The sequence below is a fragment of the Barbus barbus genome (assembly GCF_936440315.1).
Source record: "Barbus barbus genome assembly, chromosome: 35".
Classification (NCBI taxonomy): Eukaryota; Metazoa; Chordata; class Actinopteri; order Cypriniformes; family Cyprinidae; genus Barbus; species Barbus barbus.
Window position 1 is genome coordinate 19,124,881 of NC_136763.1, and position 23,300 is coordinate 19,148,180.

At 37.1% G+C, this 23,300-nt stretch overlaps 2 protein-coding genes across 4 annotated transcripts; both read right to left on the minus strand.

Moving 5' to 3' along the window:
- Window positions 1-7,584: 7,584 nt before the first annotated feature.
- On the minus strand, window positions 7,585-15,353 carry arrdc2 (arrestin domain containing 2). 3 transcript variants are annotated; one of them, XM_079394094.1, is made up of 8 exons: window positions 15,177-15,353; window positions 14,827-15,087; window positions 11,216-11,285; window positions 10,964-11,111; window positions 10,523-10,882; window positions 10,280-10,442; window positions 10,017-10,171; window positions 7,585-8,762 (listed from the first exon to the last, which is right to left on the minus strand). In XM_079394094.1, the coding sequence occupies exons 2-8, from the start codon at window positions 15,083-15,085 to the stop codon at window positions 8,709-8,711; spliced, it is 1,209 nt and encodes a 402-aa protein (XP_079250220.1). In that variant the 5' UTR covers window positions 15,086-15,087; window positions 15,177-15,353; the 3' UTR covers window positions 7,585-8,708. The 3 variants fall into 3 exon arrangements, with proteins under 3 accessions (XP_079250220.1, XP_079250221.1, XP_079250219.1); XM_079394095.1 differs by having other exon boundaries at window positions 14,827-15,092; window positions 15,177-15,319; XM_079394093.1 differs by lacking the exons at window positions 14,827-15,087; window positions 15,177-15,353 and adding an exon at window positions 11,871-13,327.
- A 280-nt stretch (window positions 15,354-15,633) lies between these two features.
- On the minus strand, window positions 15,634-19,999 carry LOC306854792 (uncharacterized protein; the record flags this gene model as incomplete). Its single annotated transcript, XM_079393022.1, has 8 exons — window positions 15,634-16,772; window positions 17,082-17,170; window positions 17,825-17,999; window positions 18,084-18,196; window positions 18,884-19,008; window positions 19,142-19,242; window positions 19,316-19,422; window positions 19,504-19,999. The coding sequence occupies 8 exons, from the start codon at window positions 19,997-19,999 to the stop codon at window positions 16,632-16,634; spliced, it is 1,347 nt and encodes a 448-aa protein (XP_079249148.1). The 3' UTR covers window positions 15,634-16,631.
- Window positions 20,000-23,300: the final 3,301 nt, after the last annotated feature.

A 23,300-nucleotide genomic window follows, 5' to 3' on the forward strand; every position in this document is an offset into this window, starting at 1 on the left:
ACCAAATGATGCAACAGTGGTGTAATCAGATTAATTTTGATTGGCTAAATGGGGAAAAACCCTAAACCTCACAACAATCCATGTGAGCAGGTTTGTGTGAGATCGAAGGGAATCACAAGATCACGGATGTTTGGGAGCAAGATTTAGAATTTGAAATGCAAAACTACAGCTGTTTTGTTGGACTGTATGTTTTGAGTCAGGATAGGAACTTCTTGTGCATTTACCTTTAGATCGGCCCCACAGCTTCTGCTATCATCTGCACGGACAGAACATAGCCCTTGTTTTTTTGTAAGATGAGACCCTCTTACAAGGTAAGGAGACCATCAAAACATTCCTTCATCTCAAAAACATGATGATTTCCTTCACAGGTGACAAAAATTAATGTCTCACGGGAAGAAAATGAACAAAACCATTGAGACCAATGTGGGGTAATGGATTTCTGAATGTCACATTGGATGGCAGCAGGAAATCCACACCAAGGCTGTGTTTTCAAACCTCTGTCACTCAGGCCACGGGAAACAGGCCTTTCATGGAAACGTCGGTTTGCTGTGAGAAAGATCAGCTATGGTTTGCTAGTTCTTTAAAATCACTATAGTTCTCAGTGATGTTTGTCGCAGATGTTTATTGTAAAATTCTATATTAAAACAAATTAGGCAACTTTTGATGTACAGTAACAGTACAGAACTCAATATTTCATTGATCTTAATGTATAGCTGAACAAATACTAAGCCAGTGATAACATGAGTTCAATTGGAGTCATATTCATAAACAACAAAAACCTTAGTCTATACAGGGTAATTTGAGACCTCACTCAGAGCAGGACCTGACAGAAATCAGGTCTTCAGCAGTAGGAAGAGCTGTTCTTTATTATTTTGTGACCATCCTGTTCGGCTGCCCTGCCCATGCTTTGTGTAACATTAGTTTGTTCAGAGCTGGCTGTAAGTGAAGGAGCTGTAGTCTTGTTTTGGTTAGCAGCTTTCAGCAGCCAAACGCTCTCTGGTAGTTAAAGATGCAGGCATGCTATTTGACCTACATAGCCAAACAGAGGTCTGTAAAATCTCATTGTACGGCCAGGACAGGGGTGATAACTTGTTTACAAAGCACTCTGAAAAGAAAGCAAGCGTGTTTTCAACCCTCAAAACTCCATGCAAGAGTTTCAGAGGAAAAAAAGCAGGCAATTTTTTATGAAGGTTACACTGAAACTGAAACTTTCCTGTCTTTTATTCAGAGACCTGAACATGATGTGCAAGAAAAAAAGACATATTTTGCAACAATTTCTTAATTAATTCACTTGTTTTAGTTAAATCATGGCCGCTTTGTACTAATTTGCTCATGATTTAGCTAAATCAATATGATGAAGCAAATTAATGAAACGTAGACAACAATTAATATGTTGCAGGAATCCATACTTTTATGTACAGACTTTACTATTTTTGTGTCATTTCTAATCAGTTTTTTTTTTTGGTGAAATTAAAAACAAGTGAAAATATTATTTTATTGTGTGGACAAAATGCTATTAGCTTTGACAAACCTTAAGGAGTTGGCCATTTTGTTCCACCAGCATGTTGTGGGCATTACATTCGGAGGGAAAATGTTGGAATATACAATGTTGGAAACCGTAGACAAACTAAATGAACCAGTGAACTGGTTGTAAGAGAATAAAGAGCCATATCCAGTATCAGGAGAGACGTGAGGCTCGACAGGACAAGTCCGTCATTAGCTTAGAAGAACAGACATAGTCATCCTTATATCCCTTCAATATCAGGTTCAATGGAGTTTTACACGGCCTTCTGTAGTAATTTCGTCATCCACTGCAGCCGTACTGAACAGTAAGTGCTTTAAAACAGAATACACAACAAATGTTGTATTGAGTGAAGGCCGAATCAGTGTGTTGCTCATTAACTGACTGTCAGGCAAAGTCATCAGTGCCAGGGAGTTATTTAATGGCTGAAAGGTCACCGAGTTTACAGTCGCTTCCAGAATATACACTGACCTACATATACACTCTCTGTCTGTTTTCTTTCTTTCTGTCCTTAAATCTTACAGTTCTGACCATCATAACTTCAGAGCCGGTCACAAACAACTTTCTGTGTCTTCCTTCCTTATCAAATCTGCAGTCTTGTCAACACTTTAAATCTTCTTGACAGGCACCACATGAGTGTTTACATCTGGTTGTTCCTCTCTGTACTGGTTGTTTACTTGAACATAAAGTGTGACGTCAGTAAGGCAGGGAGCTCTGCTTTTCTCCTGAGAGAACTATGAAAAGAAAACCTCATTATTCCCAAACCTCCCTGTTTATTTAGCGGCACTCTTATCGTCTCCTGCCGAGTGGGAGTGTGCCTTTTGGTTTAGTGTGCATCACATCCTACCAATTATGACCCAAATTGTTCTCTTTTCTCACAGAGTCATTGTTTTGAGTGGGGCTTTGCGGATAATGATGACTGTTTGGAAAGTTTAAATAGGGAAGAGCTGACCAGAAACAAGTCTTACTGTCAGTATATACACATGACTCATTCAAAACTTCACAGTTCAGCATTTTGGAAACAAAATGACCACGTGAAAGCTCAGAAGAAGCTCCTGTTTTTAACCGAAGGTGTTCACTGTTCGTTGTCCTCACCCTTTCATCCTTTTACCATGTGTGGAAATGGCAACTCCTCCTAATGGCCTATAGTGGAACAGCATGTCCTTATGGCATACAACTTGAGCTCTTAAAGGCATAGTTTACTCAAACACTTCACCAAGGTTCGTATGACCTTTTTCTGAAGTTTTTAAATAACAGTTTTTGTCCTTACAGTAAAAGTCAATGGGGTCCAACTTAAGTGTTAGTAAATGACAGAATTTGCATTTTTGAGTGAAGTATCCATTTAAGGATATATATTATAGAGTGTAATTGGATACAGTTACACCCTGAAGACACTTTTCTAAAGCATGAGAGCCAAGAGCAGTGCAAACATCTCTGACAGATGTTACTGTCTAAAGGAAGTCAAAAACTATTGAGAGATTGATTATGTTGGTCAAAAGAGAGAAAGATGTCAATTTGCAGTATTAAAAACTCCCAAACAGCAGTGTTAACTATTTTTCTGAAATTGTATGCATGCCAAGGTAAAAAAAAAAAAGTGTATAAATGTACATTAAATGTAACCCTAGACCACAAAACCAAAGTAGCACAGGTATATTTGTAGCAATAGCCTACAATACATTGTATGTGTCAAAATTATGAATTTTCCTTTTATGCCAAAAATCATTAAGATATTAAGGTAAAGATCACATTCCATGAAGATATTTTGTAAATTGCATACTGTAAATATATTAAAACTTAATTTTTGATTAGTAATATGCATTGCTTAAAACTTAATTTGGACAACTTTAAAGGTGATTTTCTCAATATTTTGATATTTTTGCACCCTCAGATTCCATATTTCAGAAAAGTTGTATCTAAGTCAAATATTGCCCAATCAAACCATACATCAATGGAAAGCTTATTTATTCATCTTTCAGATGACATATAAATCTTAATTTAAAAAATGTGACCCTTATTGTGGTCCAGAGTCACAAATAAAAAAGAATAGCCGTATATATCACAAATCTTAAAGTTTAAATATTTTAAGATTAATGATTTAAAACGGTGGAAATGCACCAATCTGTTAAAAGGGTCCGCTCACGTTCATTGTATGGAAAGGAGCAGCTTAGGCCTTCTGCTCAATGTCTCTTTTTGTGTTTCCACATGTGAACCAAACTTGGAGTACTCTGGAATACTGCCTATAATGTTTTATTGAAGGGAAACCGTGGTTGTTTCTTAGAGGACTGTGGTTTTGCAAAAGTTTGACCGTGACTTTTGTGAGCAAAAGAGAGGGAGAAAGAATCTTGGAGTACATCCTGTTATTCTAGTAGGGCAATTGTGCAATTGCACTGCCAAAACGGCAAACACATATTTTGTTTATGCTCTTTCAATTCACTAGATAAAGATTTGTATGAAACTTTCTTTTCACCCAAAGTAAATGCATTCCTTCTCAGCCCCTCCATACATTCCTCACAATATTTACCATAGCTTCACAGCTCTGTCTGAGACCTGGACACGAGCCAGAGGCGGAGGCGGAACACGTCGCCACGTGCAGCGCAGCCTGATGTGGGAAATAACATGTATGCGCTTTTGACGCATTTAACATTTCTTATGTCATGTGCATGCAGGAATATATCAACAACACTTTTCTAAATTCCTGACCTTTGCCCCTTTTCTTCATTCAGGTTTGTGTCAAAATCCAAGTGCAGAATGTTGCATGCGAATAGTGCATTTAACATTGATTTTATCCCTAATGAAAAGCAAATTTGCATCGATAATGATAACACAAATGTTTTGGATCACGACTAATCGCCTCCTAGTACCACATCAGTGGAAAAAATCAGACTTAATCTATTTGGCAATGAGTTAATGCTTTGATTCAGCATAATTTTCGGGAAACGGACAAAGCTCAGTGCTGTTCATCAAGAACAAAGCAAACAGGCAGCTGGAAATACAATAACAACTCAGCCTTCAGATGCACCCAGAACCTCCAAATGTGTTTGAGATAAACCAAAACAAGTGCATTTTATGTCATACACAGGCATAAACAAGGTCAACAAATGTCTTGGTTTTTTTTTATCTGTGTGAATGACGGGATATTTTTGGAGATTCCTGGGCTGTAAGAGTAGCTTCTTGATCTGCCACTAAAGTTTCCTTGGTTTCCATGAAGTCCCCGGGCTTCATAGCAAACTGATCTGTCCGTGTGAAGTCAACAAGGGTCTCACACCCAGATGCACAGCCTTGAACGTCATGTTTCCATGTAAAGAAACCCCTCTAAGGACAGATAGACGCAAATATCACTGCCGCTTTGTTTGTGCAAAGTAATGTAGTGACTCCTTTTTCATTTCCAATGTTTTCTTTTGATATGTATATAGGCATATTTGCCATTTAGGAGAAAATTCACTTGCAAAACTCATTTGCCAAAGAAAGACATAATTCAAATTATCAAACATACTAGTTGATGTTTTCCTTAGCGTTTTATCTATAAGGCAGCTTTCAGGCAGAAATCTTGCCATTCCTAGAGTAACTGAGTGTCGTTACAACTGTTAAACTGGATTGTACTTTTATTCCAAACGTACGGCTTTCAGATCTATTTCAGGAGATTGGCCTACTCTTTTTGCTTTAAAACTTTTTTTTTCTGTACGTATCTTTTATCAAATTACTAATCCAGTCACACATCAGCAGTGTTGGAATTCAAAAAAAGTGAAAGTGAAAGTGAAGTGACATACGGCCAGGTATGGTGACCCATATTCGGAATTCGTGCTCTGCATTTAACCCATCCAAAGTGCACACACACACAGCAGTGAACACACACACAGCAGTGAACACACACACACACACACCTGGATCAAGGTTACTTTGGAAATGTAATAGGTTACAGATTACAAGTTTATTTAAAACTATTTCAATTACTTTGTTAAAGTAATGTAACCGATTACATTTGATTACTTTTCCAAAGAATGTTTTCAACTGTTAATCATTTTCAAACATTTAAACCAGGCAGGGTTAACCGTACAGTAGAACTCAACACTAAACTCATTCATTTTATAGCACAGCCAGTTCTGATTTTTTTAATTCCCAGCACTGAAATGCATTTTTATCTCTTGCCATGGTGGCAACTCTCTTGTAGGCTAAAGCTTTCAGCGGCAACGTGGATTGATGTAATTGGCAGACAGGGTGCACTGTAATTTTAAAGGAGAACCAATCAAAAACATCAGAATAGCATTGCTTTACTAAAAGGCCTTTAAATGGCAGGAGGCATTATGCACATCAAAAACCGGGAAAGCAACAAATTATTATTATTCAGCATATCTTAGCTGTTTACAGAAAATATTCAGATGTAGGCCCCTTTGTAATCATAAACCATTTTCATAAGTAATTGATGACAGATTTTTAATGATTACAGTTACATTTACCTTGCAATTAAATTAAGTAGCGCCGTTACATGTAACTAGTTTCGACTGCACATCAGCTTAACGGCCGCGCACTGCAGGTGCCTATTGTGTAGGATTCATTTGCACATCCAAAAATCTTCACGATCTTCATCAATATTTAATACCTTATCTACTTCTGAAACAACCATTCTTTTTGGCTGAAGTCAGCAGTCCCTGTTGTTTTTAAAGTTCAGATTTAAAAAAACAGGTCACGCCTATATTTCCATCATTGAATATCTTCTTGTTTGACCTATTTTAAAGGCGTTTCCTGAAGAAAGAAACAAAGAGAGGTTAAATTAGCAGGTGAATCAGCAGTACAGGGGATGAAACACTACACAAACACACACAAGTGTACTGATACAACACCTCTCTGTTGTAAAATAGGTCATGTAGACATGCAGTCTCGTGTGCTTGTCTTAGCTATGAGCTCAAAGGTCTTTAAATTGTCATAAAAGAAAAACTAAAGAACCTTTGTGATGTGCCTCTGTTTATTGTGCAGGTTATCACCATGTGTTATGTTTCCACCATCAGATGTTCCCGATATAGTGCCATGTTTAAATAAAAACTCCTCACGTCTTCCAATGCAAAAGGTGTGTTAATGGCAAAGAACACAGTTCCACAATGCTGTTTATAGACAATTGCCCTTCAGCAAATACTGTTCTTTCATAAGTGCATCTTTTGTTGCCGCTGCATAGGAGTATATTTGTGTCTGAAATAGAGCCTTCAGTATCATCAATCTAAAACATGAAAACATGAGAAAGTTTTTTAACACTGCGTGACGGTGAACTTGTGAAGGCGGCTTTGACTTGCAAGAGAATGGGAACTCCAGTCACCCAAAAGTGATCATTTGCTGAGTTTTTGTTCCTGTTTCACTTGTTCATGAATTCAGTGATAAAATAATAAAAACCCTGTGGGATGTACTGTGGGATGAAAAAAATGACATTCCTCTAAAGTTTATAACATGACCTTAAACAAGTTCAGTCAGGCCTACATTATGCTGGTGCAAGTTTGTATGCGATATTTTAATAATGACAGATAAAATATATTTATGTACTATGTTGTTATATTTCATGTTAAGCATTATTTCTTAATGACAGTTATGATTACCTGTTATATCAAATATGAACAAAAATCATGATTCAGAATACATGCATATAATTATTTTTCTCATGAGGTTCAAATTTGAATAACATTTTCTTACCGATAATGTAACGAATAACAAGTTTTCTTTAGAACTGATGGGATTTCATAAGAATGGAAGCATTTCAGAAAACAGCACAGGAGGAAAAAGGACACTTGGTGCCTCAAGCTCAACTTACGTTACATATAGTAAAAGTACAACCCCCAGGACTCATTCTTTTGACATTCTCATGGATGGAAAACAAAGATTTTATGATAAATGCAGTTGTATAGGAGTTAGGAACTCTTGAGGCACTTTACAAGTGATGTATTCAACTTTTGTTGTTCTAAAATAAGCTGAAGCAAATATGTTACGTAACCCTTTCCTTTGCATAACTATTATAAATAATTAAATATGCGATTATGAATATAATTGTTTTTCCAAAATCATATGAAATAAATCACCATATTCAAATGTATCATTTTTTCCATTTTATTTACTTAAAAGTGATTAACAACAACAAATTTCAACAACAAAAATCTATAAAAATACATTCATTCAAAATGAATTCCATAAACAATCATTATGTTTAAACCTGAAGGTACACTTTCTCATAATCTGGAAATGAAGCAAAGTCGGTGGTATTTTTGGAATGAGTGTAAGGACACTTCAGGGAGTCACAACACTAGGAAAGCTTAATGTGACTATCCCTGTAGTCGTTCATTGTTTTGTCTAAAACAACAAAAAAGGCACCTTGGGTACACATGGCTCTGTAATTTACCCCATTACTTTGTAAAGCTAACCGTCAAGGGCTGCTCAAGCCCTGCATTACCTCATGTCACAGGCAAAAACAAAGAAGAAAAACAACGGTTTTGCTCAAAAGTTATCCATGGTTTACATTCAGCGAGACATTAAGACCTTCCAGGTCACAGACTCGACCTCTGTCGAGCCAGATGAAACTTCAACCAACATAAGAGCCACTCCAAGAGGAGGGAAAAGATTTTCTACTTCCAGGATTTGCAATTTCCCCCTTAAAGCTCTAGTTTTTCCCTTATGCATAGAATTACCCGTTCACATGAACGTTACACCGATCTCTTTGGCTAAAACCAACACCAAAAGATGCGTACATGATGACAGTTTCGGGAGAGGACAACACCACACGCCTGCTAACACCTAAGGTGGCAGACTGCAGCTGGTTAAGAGGGACTTTGCCCTCGTTCACAGCAAAATAAGGCACTATGGGTAGCATCTCTGAATGGCTTCTCACCCATAATTTTCAAGTGATCATGCCCAAAATTCCCTGATTCTACGTACAATCTTTCAAGGCACAGACCAGAGTCTGATCGCTCTTTGGGACACAAACGTGGGCAGAACCTTTGTTCGCCCCGGTACTGAATGTCCTCTTTGTTTGATGAAAGCACTCGTCCTCGCCTAATCCAGACATCTCCTCCTCTCTCGGCCCCGCTGCTGGAAGCACAGATGCGAACGGCTCGAACGAAGAACAAGTGCCAATCTCAGTCTCAGAGAGGCGTCCAGGAGAATTAAATCTCAGCTTTTGTTTCAAACATCAGGTGATGCTCAGCTGGCAGAGAGTTCAACAGGTCATGCAGCGAGGACGCATGGTGAAGGGCTGAGGGTTTGGGTCCACCTGAGAAGAGAGAGAAAAAAAAACACGGATCAGAACATTTCCCATTGTGGTACTTTTCAAACTTACCAGATTAATTTATTAGTGATTTGCGGAAAGCAGGGAAAGAATCAAATTTTTATAAGCAGGACGAAACTCGTCCTTTGGTCATTTGTTATTGATGTGAAAGGCTGCACATTCAAACTCAGTATTTCAATGGAAATTCATCAGCACCTTTGTAGTTGCAACTGTTTTGTAAAATCACAATAGAATTTAATGTTTAAAGACTGTTTCTAAATAAAAGTAAAAATAAAAATTCTGAGTTAAAGAAAAAGTCGCAATTGCGATGCTAAAATCACATTGTACCACTGGGAGACACAAGCCTGGTTTCACAGACAGGGCTTAGACTAAATCAGGATTAGGCCATAGTTCAATTAGGACATTGAAGTCATATTTATAAACTTGCTTTAGAAAAAACATTACTGGTTTGCACTGATATATTTTAAGATCAGTCAGTGCAAGTTTCTTTCAGTTGAAACAGCTCAGAATTACATTTTATTCTGGGACTAGGTTTAAGCCTTGTATGTGAAACCAGGGGGAAAAAAGTCTCAAAAATCGCAATTATGATATATTATGATAACCTGCAGTTAAAGAAAAAGTCATTAGACAAATAAAGTTGCAAAGTAAAAAGTGACAATGTGAGATTTAAAAAAAAAAAAAAAAAAAGGGTTTACGCTGAGGAAGAAACAAGCTTCCAAATTTTTTTTTTTTTTTTTTTTTTTTTTTTTTTCATTAAACAGTTTTTCCTGCCTGCTCTGATTAAAAAAATCTATGTTGCAATTGTAATATTAAAATCACATTGTACAATTGGGAGATATAAAGTTACAAATTCAAGAGGTCGTAATTATGATATTTTATTTTTATTTATTTTAACTTTTTATTATTATTATTATTATTTATTTATTTATTTTATTTTTTTTACTCTGAGGCAGAAACAGGCTTCCAAACATTTTCTCTTTTTGTTCTGTAAACATATTTTTGGGCCTCTTCTGAAGGTTTTGGGATTGCATATTACACATATTATGCAACATTACATATTAAGTGCATATTATACAACATGCATATTTACTTTTTGTACTCTGGGGTGAAACAGGCTTCCAAACAGTTTTGTTTTTTGTTCGATAAACATGTAAAAATTAAAAACTCTTGGTCCCGACTGACAAAACTAGTTGAAAACCTCGGTCTAATACATAACTAAGTTTTTGCCTGTCTGCTCACCTCGCTGTACAATGGAGGCGGGCGTAATCTGAACTCCTGCACGTAGGCCATGAGGGAGCGCTGCAGCACACCGCTGAGATCTTCCTCAGGTTGGACTGCTGTGGAGTTCTGGACCGCTTCCTCATCTGACACAACAGAGCTGTAATCTGGAGGAGCTGTGGTTAAAAACAAAGGAGAATCAAAGTGAGCGACACATTTCACGGTATGACGTCGCTCTCAGGCTGATGAAAGAGAACGAAACCCAGGGTTGGGCAGAAACGTACGCTCAGGCTGCTCAGGGATGGCCATGCGAAGCCACTCCATGTTTGCGCTGTACTGGCTGCTGACGCTAGACGTGCGACTGCCAAACGGATGCAAAGGGATGGTGCCCATAACCAAAGGAAGCTCCAGGGAAAGTTTGGACGTCCCAGGAACATCAACGCACACCTATGAAAATACAAAGTGATGTTTAGTAAGATCATCCTAGCAGCTTTAGTGGTTTAGTAGCTCAGAGTTCTCAAACTCACCCTGAGCATGTATTCCACTTTAATGATGCGACACTGCAGGATAGAGGGGCCGACTGGGGGGATTTTGATGGCACGGCCATGCCATGTCTCTCTACGGCGTGCACCAACTATGTCCCCACACAACGTGGCCACCACGGCCCTCTTCTGTTTCATGGTTCCCCTTGCGATGAAGGTCTGCGTCTGGGTGATGTAAGCTTTCGGCATCACGGAGCGAGACGTGGAGTTATCGAATTCAGCGAAGACTGGAATCACTTCACCTGGAGTGTACCCCTTGCGGTCGATCTTTGCGGTGACCGACACCTGACCGCAGTTGCGGTACCAGATGCGGGCCATCTTCTCTTTGGTTCCAGCTTGAGGTGCCTGAAGATTAAAAACTCTGATTTAGTGTGCACAAAACTATAAACTGAAAATCACAAAGCGACAGCCATTCTGAGCTCCTACCAGCAAACTTGGTGTGTTGATGTCAATGGGCTCGATAACGGTGAACTCTTTCCTGATCTTCTTGACGGTGGCCCATGGGCGATGCAGCTTAACCTTCACCCAGTATCGAATGCTGCCGTGCTTGCCTTCAAAAGATGTCACTAGAGTTCTGACAGACAAAACACTTCCATTAACGCTCATATCCTTGCAAAACTTTCCAAATAAAGCTCACTGATAACATTTTATGAGACTAACAAAGCAAGCAGGGCTTACTCCTCTGGTAGCTGGAAACTGAAAGGGTACTCGTGTCTCCCAGCAGACAGGACTGTCAGCTCACCATTATCTGGAGGGGAAGAAAGGTAAAGAAACATGATTGCCCCGATAAATCATAAACACACAATGATAAGGGCAGTAATGTTAGAAATGCATGATGATATAACACAAAACTTAACATCAACCGCTGATGCCACGAAGGAATATTTGTCTATTTCATTCAAAAACTTTGTTAAAGTTTTGTTATGCATAAAGCAAAACTTGTTTCTCATTTAACCCCAGCCTCTTGAATAATAACTTAATTAGTTTATTCAGCAGCCTTTAAATATTGCTCACCTTAATAGTTATTTACACATTAACCAAACTGCTAGTGTAAAGGTACAAACTAAACAAATATCAGACGAGTGAGTCAATTATCAACGATTCCTTTGAGTCAAATTGATGCTTTTTTTCTTATCTTCAATCAATTTTCACTTTTGTTATATTGTAAAGAGCAGACAGTATATTTATTTTAAAGACACGTGAGAAAGCAAGTCTGGTTTAGGACGACATGGGGGAGATTAATGACTAAAATGTTGTTTTTATGTTTGGGTGAACTCCTAGAAGGGTCGAAAACAAGTTTGAACATCTAGATAGGCAGCCCTGGATGACTGACCTGCCTGCAGCAGAACTTCTCTCCGGTTTAGGTACTCCACTTCATCGCTGTAGTTCTGCGTGTAAGCCGTGCTGGACCCGGCGCTGCGAGACTCGGTCCAGTGGACTTTAGCGAAACCTTCTGCATGCAACTTCAGCGAATCCACTTTAGTCTCCGCCGAGAGCTCGAGCACAACCTTCCCTGAGACAACATCTCCGCTGCTGAACACCGGAGGACAGTCCAGCTCCGGAGAATCAAACACTATATCGAACTTTTTCAGCTTGTCGAAAATCATCTTGAATCGGCCCTTGAAGTATGTCTAATTCAGACGTGCGAAGTCAAACAAAGCGCGAGAGCGCGTGCATTCAAGTGCAAGGAAGCTGCTCTTCCTTCAGTTTCAAAACAAAACTGAAGCTGTGCATGTTCCCTGGTCGGCCTTTAACTCATGTGGGCGGTCTTACTGATTTTATTATGTAAGGCCTATTGCAGGAATCGCTGCCTGCTCATAAACATCTTAACTGGGTGTGGATGGAGAGCTCGGATGATTGATGCTTACAGGTTCTTAGACAAAAACATGTTGACTGAGCATGCCCAAAGCAGAGGAACCTCCCAGTGAAGAAGTCCAGCAAAACAAAAAACGGGTTCGTTCTGTGCTGTTGTGCTACTTTCTCTCAGTCACTTGTTCTCGCATACGAGAACGTCCTTTTGCTAAAACAAACACTAAGCCATTTCAGTCAAACATTTAGTGGCACTGCAGAAATAGTGTGAACTGCCAAAAGTAGTCAAATAAACGTGCAAAAGCACTTTTCTCAGACTTTTATGACCAAAACAACTTGCTTCTTTGTTAGCAGCGAAGTAAAGTCCACGCATCGCCGTCTCGCGGTGGATTCGCTTCATTAGTTTAGCTCCTCGTACACTAGTTAGTGTGCTTCGTTCTCCCTCTAGTGGTTCAAAGCTGAAGTTACAGCGTGAGGACTGTCACGTCTGTGCTGTCAAGTCACAAGCTGTTTATTTAGATATGATAAGAAAGCCTGACCATGCAATTTCTTAAACTGACACTAAAACTATGTATCAATCTGTTTGACACAAGAACCAACTATAATTGGCCGAAACTTTAAAATAGCCAAGCATTGGCCAGTCCAATCCAAGCCTTCACAAAGATGAACAGACATAAGCCAGTGTCTGAGTCATATTCCTTCATTGTAAGTTACGATATCTGACAAAACATTGGCTGTGATGACAGATCTTTCCTCGTGTCTCTTTATCACTGAAGAAAGAAAAGTCTGTTTGCATTCTGATAGCCTTTGATAACTTGGGGAAGCTCAGCTCACTTGACAGACTGTCAGTGAAGAAAAATGCAATGAAAAATATATATTTTTTATAAAAGTTCAAGAAAAACATGACAAAAATGATTTATCTTTCTCTCATTACTCTAAATAAATCACAAATGATTTAATAATTACAAAAAATATTACACTGAATATTAATTTAACAAATATTAATAAAAATAAAGAAAATAAGAATAATATATTTAACTACAAGCACACAAATAAATACAATAAAGATAAAAATAAAATAAACAGTGATTTTCAGTTTTTTTTTTAGGTAGGTCTAACATTAGTTTTTAGGTACAGAAATTGAATAAAGTAATGAAATGTAAAACAGCATTGCATATTTAACTGTATAAATTAAATATTAATCTTTATTAAAGTTACAAAAGCTATTCAATCAAGAGCAGTGAGTGATTTCTTTATTGTTGCCGTTTGAATAATATTAAGAAAGTGCTGTCACTTTAAGAGAATGTGAGAGAGTAGGCTACGTTCATGTCAGCTATAGGATACTTCCCAAGAAGGGCATTTTGACATAATTGTTGTGTGAATTTAAACACAATACTTCAGAGAGAGCTTAATATTTGCGTGCGTTCTGAGGTGCGGGTTTGCGGTTGCTCGTGTTTATTTCACCTCAACAGATGAATGATTAACCAGATCACAGGTTTGCTCAGCTTTATCACTCCTGTGCCAGCTGCCAAAGGTCACGAAGAAGAAGCCAGTCATTAGTGAAACTACTGCATGAGCACTCTTAAAGGGGCAGTTCACCATTCTGTCATCATTTACTCTCCCTCATGTTGTTCCAAATCTGCATGACTTTCTTTCTTCGTCATTTTTTGTATTTATAATGAATGGTGACTGAAGATGTGAAACCTCGAAAAGGGCACAAATATCACCGTAAAAATGGTGATAAAAATGTGATGTGTCCTCACAAGCTAAATAAGCCTTCAGGAGCTGTATGATCAGATAATTAGGAGACTCACCATTATATTAGGCACATCATTACTGATGATATTGATATCTGCCCTAACTCACTGATGATTCCTAGACACATAAAAACTTAGTGAATGAAAAGTATACAAAACCGATATGAATGACGCATTCACAATTCAGACTGATACAACCAAAAAAAAAAAAAAAGTCTTACAAACCAAAAGTTTTTGTTTTTTACATAAAGCTACCAAACAAATTCAGAGGATTTGGAATATTCTGCCCTCGTTCATTGAAAAGACCAATTGGGATATTCTTCATAATTTCTCTTTTTGTGATGCACATACCCATACATACTACAAAAATATATTTAAAATATTTGGTTTAAATAAATTTCAAAATAAAATAAAAAATTGCCAAAAAATATATTTGTTAATTTGCTTTAAAATATATTTCTGTGAATATTTTTACGTGTCTAATGTAAAAAAAAAAAAAAAAAAAAAAAAAAAAAATTGTTTTTGTATATTTTTGAATATATATATATATATATATATATATATATATATATTACAAATTATACACACACACACACACACACACACACACACACATATATATAGCTATATGCATTGCTATGTGGGGAAACAAACGGTTTCTTATTTTTTGAGTGAACCATCACTTTAAATATCTAATGCGTTGATCAATCCGTGCAAACCCACCTCGGATAAGCTGCTGTCTCTTCCTGAAGTAAGTGATCTTTGATGTGTAGTCGTTATAGACGGTGTTCACGCCGACGCTGCGGTTTTCCAGCCAGTGTGCTGCAGCGACCCCTCGTCCCAGGACTCTCAGGGCTCGGACTTTGATTTCCAGGTTGAGCTCCAGGATCACCACGCCAGTGATCACCTCTCCCCTGCTGTACACAACATCCTCCGGACCGTCCAGCTCAAGGGCAAAGAGTTTGACGCTTTGGAAAGCCATAACTGTGCTGCCCAAAATATAGAGTTTAAGTTAAATGAATAATCAGTTTGTACATCACTTATGATTAGAGGCTATTTTAACTCATTCATACCAAGTGCAAGCACAGCGCTCAATAAAACGTCGTTAAACCCTCAGTTTTAAACAGTTAGGACGTTATTAAGTTACGTAGGTGACATTACAACACGGTCAAAAAGAAGACGAACGCACATTTCACTTTTAAAACCCACAAACTGCATGAAAAATAAAGTCACAACTGCGTAAAACGCCCACTTTCGATTGTGCAGAACACGCCCCTTTAAATTGTAGCCACGCCCACTGTCTGGTGTAAATATGCCTTCGAGCTTATGATTGGACAAGTGTATAACGGGCCAGTTTCTTGCGTTTTTTCAAGCTATGGGAAAGCAATAGCCTAATGTTACTTTGAGATACATTTTCTTGCTGTATATAACATATTCTGTTGTTTATTATTATGTGTTTCTGCCGGGATAAAGTGGAATCCATAAGAAAAGAATATATATATATTTTTTTTCTTCTTTTTTCTTTTTTTACTAGAAACATGCAAAGTATAAGCACTTTTGAAAACGTTGTCACAATTTTGGACCCCACCATACACATTTACAGCATGATAATGACAGTATTACTAATTCTGTGAACTTGCAAATGCAATAAAATTCAACTCACAGGAAAATCATTGGAAAAACCCATCTAAATATCACTAAAATGAAATATTGAACTTGTGTATGCATACACATCAAAATAAAGTTCAAGGTTGCAACTTAGATGTTGTGTTTGTTTTGAGTGTGAGAAAGCGAGATCCGAGTTAGACGTGGGGCCATTACCTCGACAGATGGTCTGATAACACACAGGCTCTGGTTAAATACTGTGCAGGTAGAGGATCATGCCACTTTCCCTACAAAAACACAGACCTGCATGGAGGCTCTTTACTGGCAGACAGCACATTTAACTGGAAAACCTCTGCCACTGTCCTATGATATTTTGTACTTTTGTTGGTCTAAATGCCTACGTGTTGTGTGAAATCAGTGCCTTCTGACACACTTCTTGTCCTGAATTTCCCCACACACACTTTTGATCTGTAAATAGGACGTGTTCTGTTGTCATAAAACGCCTCATAGCCTCTTTTATGCTGATAAAAACTTTTCACACTCGTGGTTATAGAGGTAATGACGTTGTGTGCCAAATTCTGGACTTTTAACATGACATGAATTTGACAGGACATACACGTACATATACACAATGCTTTGAAACATGCATGCTTTTTTAATATTTTAAAGTCAAACACAAATAAGGTCTGCACTCTAAACAAATGTGTGTCCCTTTTAAGCCAATCTATGCATATTTGTCATTTAACGTTATCAAATCCATCATAAAATAATAAGAAATAGTAATTGTTCCTATTTGAGTTGAGTTGGATTTTGTTGATTATGGATTATGAATATGCATGAACAATACACTAAAGAAGGCTTTCAGCCAGAAAATGACATTTGTTTAGAGTAGAGAGCTTTTTTGTGATTTGGACATTTTAATCTCAAAACGGCATATGGCTGATGTGTTGAAGAAGTGGCTTTTCCAGGGATGCCTTGCAGTAGGGTTTGGGAACAAACGCTAAGTTATGGGTTGTCCTGAAGTCATGCTCGCTATGCCAGGGCCTGATATGGCTGTCTTTAACCTTGAAAGAGATTAGAATAAGGTCAATATCAGTTTTAAAACTTATATGAGCTCTTAAACTCAAATAACTGGTCATTGAACAACTATTATACAGCACAACCCCTAAATATGGGAGACTTTTTATATATATATTTGGTAGCATCAGGCAAAATTGCTTTTAAGTAAACTACTTGTCCACTACTTATCACATGGCACCACCAGCCAAGGCCCAGCTCATAGACCAATGTCTATGTTTACTTCTCAAGGACTGGAGAATAAATGGGAAACCAGAGAGCTAGGGTTTATCTGCTATGAAACGTAAATAGTTTACCTGCTGAAGCTGGCTAGGGTTCATTTTCTGTCTTTTAGATTTCAGGGGGGCAAAATCTTTTTGCATGGTTGCAAGCATCCGATCTGGCTCTTGAAAAAAAAGGGGGAAAAAAAGAACAAGATCAGAGAAATATTTGATATTAAATATTACCGAGAAAATTTTAAAAAGAACTATAAAATTATATATATTTTTATTTTTAAATTTTATCTCATTTATGATATTTTTAGAACACATTTTATATATTATTTAGGATATAATATTATTTATACATTTAAAACATTTATATTATTTTTTTAGAACATATTTTATTATTTTTGTGTCAGGTAACATAAAAAAACAAGAAATAAAATGAATAAAAACTATACAGACGTATTTAAAAACAACAAAACTAATAAAAATTACAAAAACATAACAAAATTACTAAAACTTTAACTATCAGAAAATATAAATGAAGTCTAATTCAAAATATTAACAAAACTGATACAAAAAAAACACTGCAGGCAACTTAAAAATGCTCTGCATGTAACTTATATTTAAATTTTATTCCAGTAAACAAAAATGTATTATGACTGAACCATCCTGACAATATTGAAAAGTAATTTTAAGGGTCAGATCAAGCAGAAATAGCGCTTTAAAGCAACAGCCTCCTATATGCTCTTTTTGCACTCTAAGGGTGTAATGTGAAGTAATGTGGGCAGGTCATTTTAGGGGACTTTTCATTGTGAAAATACAGCTCAAAGTACCTTGCTCACACAGCACATGGCTAGGCGGGTAGATCGGAGGTTTGGGACGGACCGCCTCTTTGGATGGGAACTGCTCCTGTGTTGTCCCTCCATCGAGATCAGGCCTCCCGAATTTAACATTGCAAGTCCCAATAGCGGCTCCATCCACATGCACTGGGAACTGTGAGCGCTTTATCTGAAAGGCAAACATCTCAGTTAGGACAGACATGCTTTGTATCTTCTAGATCTTCAAGAAAGAATAAGTTGTAATAGGCCACACCTTTGGGAAGAAGCACTGGTTTGTTGTTGACGGTCTCTCCTGGTTGCCCATCAGTATCTCTCCTTTGAACACAGAGCTGAGAGTCGGGCATCTGCGCTCTAGGTGAATAAGGCCTGGAAAAAAAAAACAGTTATTAAAGTCATAGATTGAATGTGCATGTCATAATTTGTTCATTTTCCCTTTGTGTGATGAATATAAAGCAGAAGCTGAAGGCAGGTTGATGTTTGAGTCACTTAAAAGTGAAGATTTCAAAGTCAGGAGTATTGAAATGGCACCATCTGCTGCTCATGCTGCGCTTTGACCATTAACATGCACAAAAAGCCCAGTAAACAGATAAAGCCGACTAACAACTTTGCATTGAATGAGGGAGAGAATTAAATAGTTAATGTCAAGATTTCAAGCTTTAGAAAGCAGAATAAAAAATGTATCATATTAAATGCACTTTCACTTATGTATAGTTTAAAACTGCTGTACAGCATCAGAAGAAAATTACATTCTCACATCAGTGTCACTGAAATACTATTAAAGTTTTTACTAATATTTTGAATCAGTTTAAAAAATGTATGATTTTAGTCATTTTGTTTTTTGTCATTTTTAGAAGTTTTGGGGGATTTTTTAAAAGTCTATAGAGTTATTAATTTTTTTTCAGTTTTATTTATTTTAGTGTGTCGAGATAAACTAAATAAAATGAGAAATTTGAATGGTTTTGCTTTTAGTTTCAGTTGACCATAATAGCCCTGTCCCATGTTCTGCATTAAAAATCAATTTTTGTGTACACAGCATACAATTAATGCACATACCTCCTTTGTATGCATGAAAATCTTCAAATAAGGCTGTTGTCCATTTGTTGTCAGGAACATCCCGAAGGTTGATGGGCCAAGATTTATTTATCTTAGGAAGCAGACATTCTTTGAATTCAGCAGTACTGTTGACAAATATATAAAACAATTCTGATTCTCCAAAATGACTAACTGGAAAGCAGATGTGAAAAAAATGACATCTAAAGAACTTTCTAGTGTGGTGCGATATTAAGGTTTTGTGTTTCTGCAGCATTATACCTGAGGCCATCTGATTGTCTGAATGAGGTAGAATAAGTTGTTAGTTTGTCCATTGTCTTTTCATGATCTCCCATCGCCACAGATGAACACTGAATTTGTTGCTAAAATAAAAGACAAAAAGATGTTATTGAACTGCAACTTTATTGAAAACACTGCCAAATAATATAAATGTACCTTCTCTGTGGACTGAGGACGACGAGGAGACCATCTGTACTGGAACTGCTCATGATAACTGGAACGGTATCTGTCCCTTCTGTCCATGATTAGATTTGATCCGACACCTGATTGATACAAATAAAGCATCTTATATCAACTCATAAAAAGCAAAATGTAAATATACAGTGTCAGTGTCCAGTACTAACCTGTTTTTGCCGGCTGCTTTGCTCTGGGGATCCGGGACACTTTATGTTTGATGTAGGAAGTCCTATAAATGGGTTCAGGATATTTGCCCTCGGGCAGGCTTATCATGACTGCAGTGATGGGACGAATGAGTTTGGCTGCACACATAGGCAGGGGCTTTAGCTCGGACTGAGTGGTCTCAAAGTCCCCACAGCTGTCGTCTGAATGCAGTTTAAAGTTGGTGCTCAGCATCGTGAGGTGGGTTAGTGTGGGCTGCGTGACAGCAGCTGGTGGACGGGGTGGGAAGGACAGCGCTGTCTCTGTCTGGTGCTTTTTTTCCAGGTAATTCTGGTCTCTGTGCTGGAAGTCTGGTGAGACAGGCTGAAGGATAACATCTCGTTTCGGCACGACGGTGGTGGTGTCTGCTAATTCAAAGTGCCTCTTGTTAGTTGTCGTATACATGTCGTCCGCTTCATCCAAAAATGGTAAATTGGAGATTCTGGAGCGAAGCATCTTCATAGCTTCGTGAGCAAGGTTGTAAACAGCAAAAATGTGCGGGTAAAATTGCTTGAAACGTCTAATATGTCTTCTCGAAGCGAAGGCATTTAAAAAGTGAAAAGTAAAAAGAACAAGAAGAAAGTAACGTGTCATAAAGAGGCTGGTGACGCGCGCATGTTAACCATTCCGCCAATATCGTTTGAATATATACAATATTGGCGACTTTACATTGTCATATATGCTTGCGTTTTTATACATAAAAGAATGAGCATTATTTAGCTTACCTTGTTTTATTGCAAAAAAAAAAAAAGTTTAGATGATTGTTTTTGTACTTTCACCCACGTGGTACACGGTGCACTATATGCGCGCGTCTGATATTCCCTACATTAAATGTCCCCACAAGGATATAATACCAATACATTTTGTCCTTGTGGGGAGATTTTTTGGGGGGTCCCCATGAGGAAACAGCATATAAAGAATTACATTTTTATTACTGTTATTCAAAAAATATAGAAAGTTTTGTGGGAGGTGTACGTACCCTAGTGGAAAATAATCATGTATTTGATATACATTTAAGGATACTTCAAATACATTGTCATATTTACGTACTTAATAAAATGCCCTGCATTTGTATTTTTAGTATAGTAAATTGGAACAACTCATTTTGTACTTAATGCACTTTAATAGTGCGTAAGTATTGCTGAAGTCCAATTAAAGACTTAGCCTATACTTGGTTGTGCTAAAGTGGAACTATACTTTAGGTAGGCCTACACTTGAAATATTTTGCATTTAAAGACTGATATTATTCAAAGATCACACAATCCTCATCAAAAGTGACTAACACATTTGAGGCTTATTAATAAGAAAAGTGCATTGTGCACAAGTAGGCTACTCCAAATAAAGTTTCATTGAAATTTCCATTTCAGCAAGTCTCGAGTTATCTGTCAGTAAATGTGTTAATAGATTTGAACTATACTTAGTATAAAATAAATGTGTTTTAAATATATATATATATATATATATATATATATATATATATATATATATATATATTTTAGGGCAGGGACGGACTGGCCATCTGGCTGGTTCATCAACAAAGAAAGTGTGTCAAATTAAGTGAGATATAAATGGAGGTCGGAGCCAGCTCCAAAGGGGCGGGTCAGCTCCAAATAGGTTGGGCCTTGTTAATATACCTACACCAAACCCAACCCTAAACCTACCCTCACTATTGGAGCTGTCCCAACATACTTGCGCCATAAGTCCCTCCCACTTAGAGGTAAGTTCCTCCCACTTGGAGGTCTCCGGGCTGCAGCGATATATACTTGAATTAATCAGAATCAGAATCAGAATGAGCTTTATTGGCCAAGTATGTTTAGTGACAGATACATTAAGTGACATTGACGGCCGACAAAAGGGGGCGCTAATGCAATCTATTTTTGTTTATAAGAAACCGAAACTAACACGAAGTGGGCTCATGATGGCAAGCAAAAAAACGTGAAGATAAAGGCGGTTGGAAGAAGCTAAAAAAAAAAAAACAAAGCGAACAGTTGTAGCCTATGAGCACTATAGTAAAATCCTAGGACACCCCTAGTCCAAACCTTCACTGTTATTTATCGCATTGTCTGGCAATTCATTCATAAAGAGACAGCAGCGATTCTAGGTTTATGTTTATCATTGTCATATTATACATTTTGCGTGCTTTTTTTATGTAGATTTCAAGAATTTTAGTTCATACGATAGTCTAATACATTTATTTCAATCCCCTGCTGAAAAATAAAAATAGAAACCATAATTTGTAATGGTTTTACTGGTTATAATGAAAATGTTATTGGTTTTAATGGAAACTGTAATGTGCCTGTTGGTCTCTGCTGGTGGCTTTAAAAACACTAAATCCTAATGTAATGCATCCCAAAACACACTAGGAAACATTACTTAATGGTTAAAAGTTTGACGGTTGTAGTGTAGTGGAAATCATTAGAATTTCTGTGATGGTTTCCATAGTTTTTTTCAGCAGGGTCACCATGGGTTTTGTGATGTTATTTGCCATAAATGAGACAGGATTGTTGTAATATTGTGAGATAATAGTGGCTGTTTGTAGTTATGGTGGGGCTATTTGGGAGAAAATCCAGGGCCGTTTTTTACTCCCAGTCCGTCCCTGGTTTAGGGTGAGGGGATAGAAAACAGTTTGTAGCCTACAGTCTAACACTCATTTCATCAACAGAAACCCTGTTCAGACCTCACTATATAGTACAGTAGGGCCTATCACTTTGATGACGTTGTAAAACAGAGACAGCACCAAAAGCCAGGGCTGATTTTCAATCCTTACAGCTCTCTTTTGTAGCATAAATTGGTATTTGTAAGCGTTTCCCAAACTTCCACACAATAGTTAATGTGGGCCTGTGGTTCTATGAGAGAACGATACAAAATACATGATCAATTCTGATTCCATATATTTTCAGTTTTATAGAATACTGGAAATGATTTCGACATTTTGTGTTTACATGTTATTTCCAACGCAGAAGTCAAGAGCAATTACTTTAATCCTAACTGTCGCATGATTAACGATTTGTCAATTACTAGGAACTTCGTTTTACTTAAATTCAATAATAACTTGTTATAGCATCAAACAGTTTCTTTAAAATATTCAGTTCCCTTTCTGCTCTTAAGTGAGAAGAAATTAGATTTAGAAGAGAGCTTTCACTGTTCAGTAGATGGCGGTATTGAATCATTTATAGTTTTCCCAAAAAGTAGTTATAACAAATATCACATGACTTTTAAATATACAACTAGGCTATGCATATGTTTATCATGTATTACTAGGTATATTAGTTGCTAGTTATTTGTTTGCAAACGCCACTATTATTCAATATTTTGTTTTAATGCAATGATATTCAAATATTTTGAACATGACTGTTCGTTTTGAGTTAATAGACCTCAATTTTAACAAATTATTATTAAACAAAGTAATATTATTATTATAACTGACTGAAATTATATCAGCTTCGCTAAACAATTAAAACACTGGATTTATTTCTCATAAACATTGTCAATTATATTTAATACATATTTCTTGCTTCTAAATAATTACGATTCAAAAAAGGCTACTTTGGATCCCTTTTTTCTTCTTCAAAATGCACCATAATTATCATAATTAAATATTACACCAAAACACATGGTTAACGCAATCAGAGCAAGCAATTTATTGCTTCATTAATTTGCACTCCATGTGATGTAACTTAACCTAATATGTAACAACTATCCAAGCATCATAAAAGCTATCTTAAGGGGTTTTACGGTTGTGAAAGAAAGGTTATATTAAAGG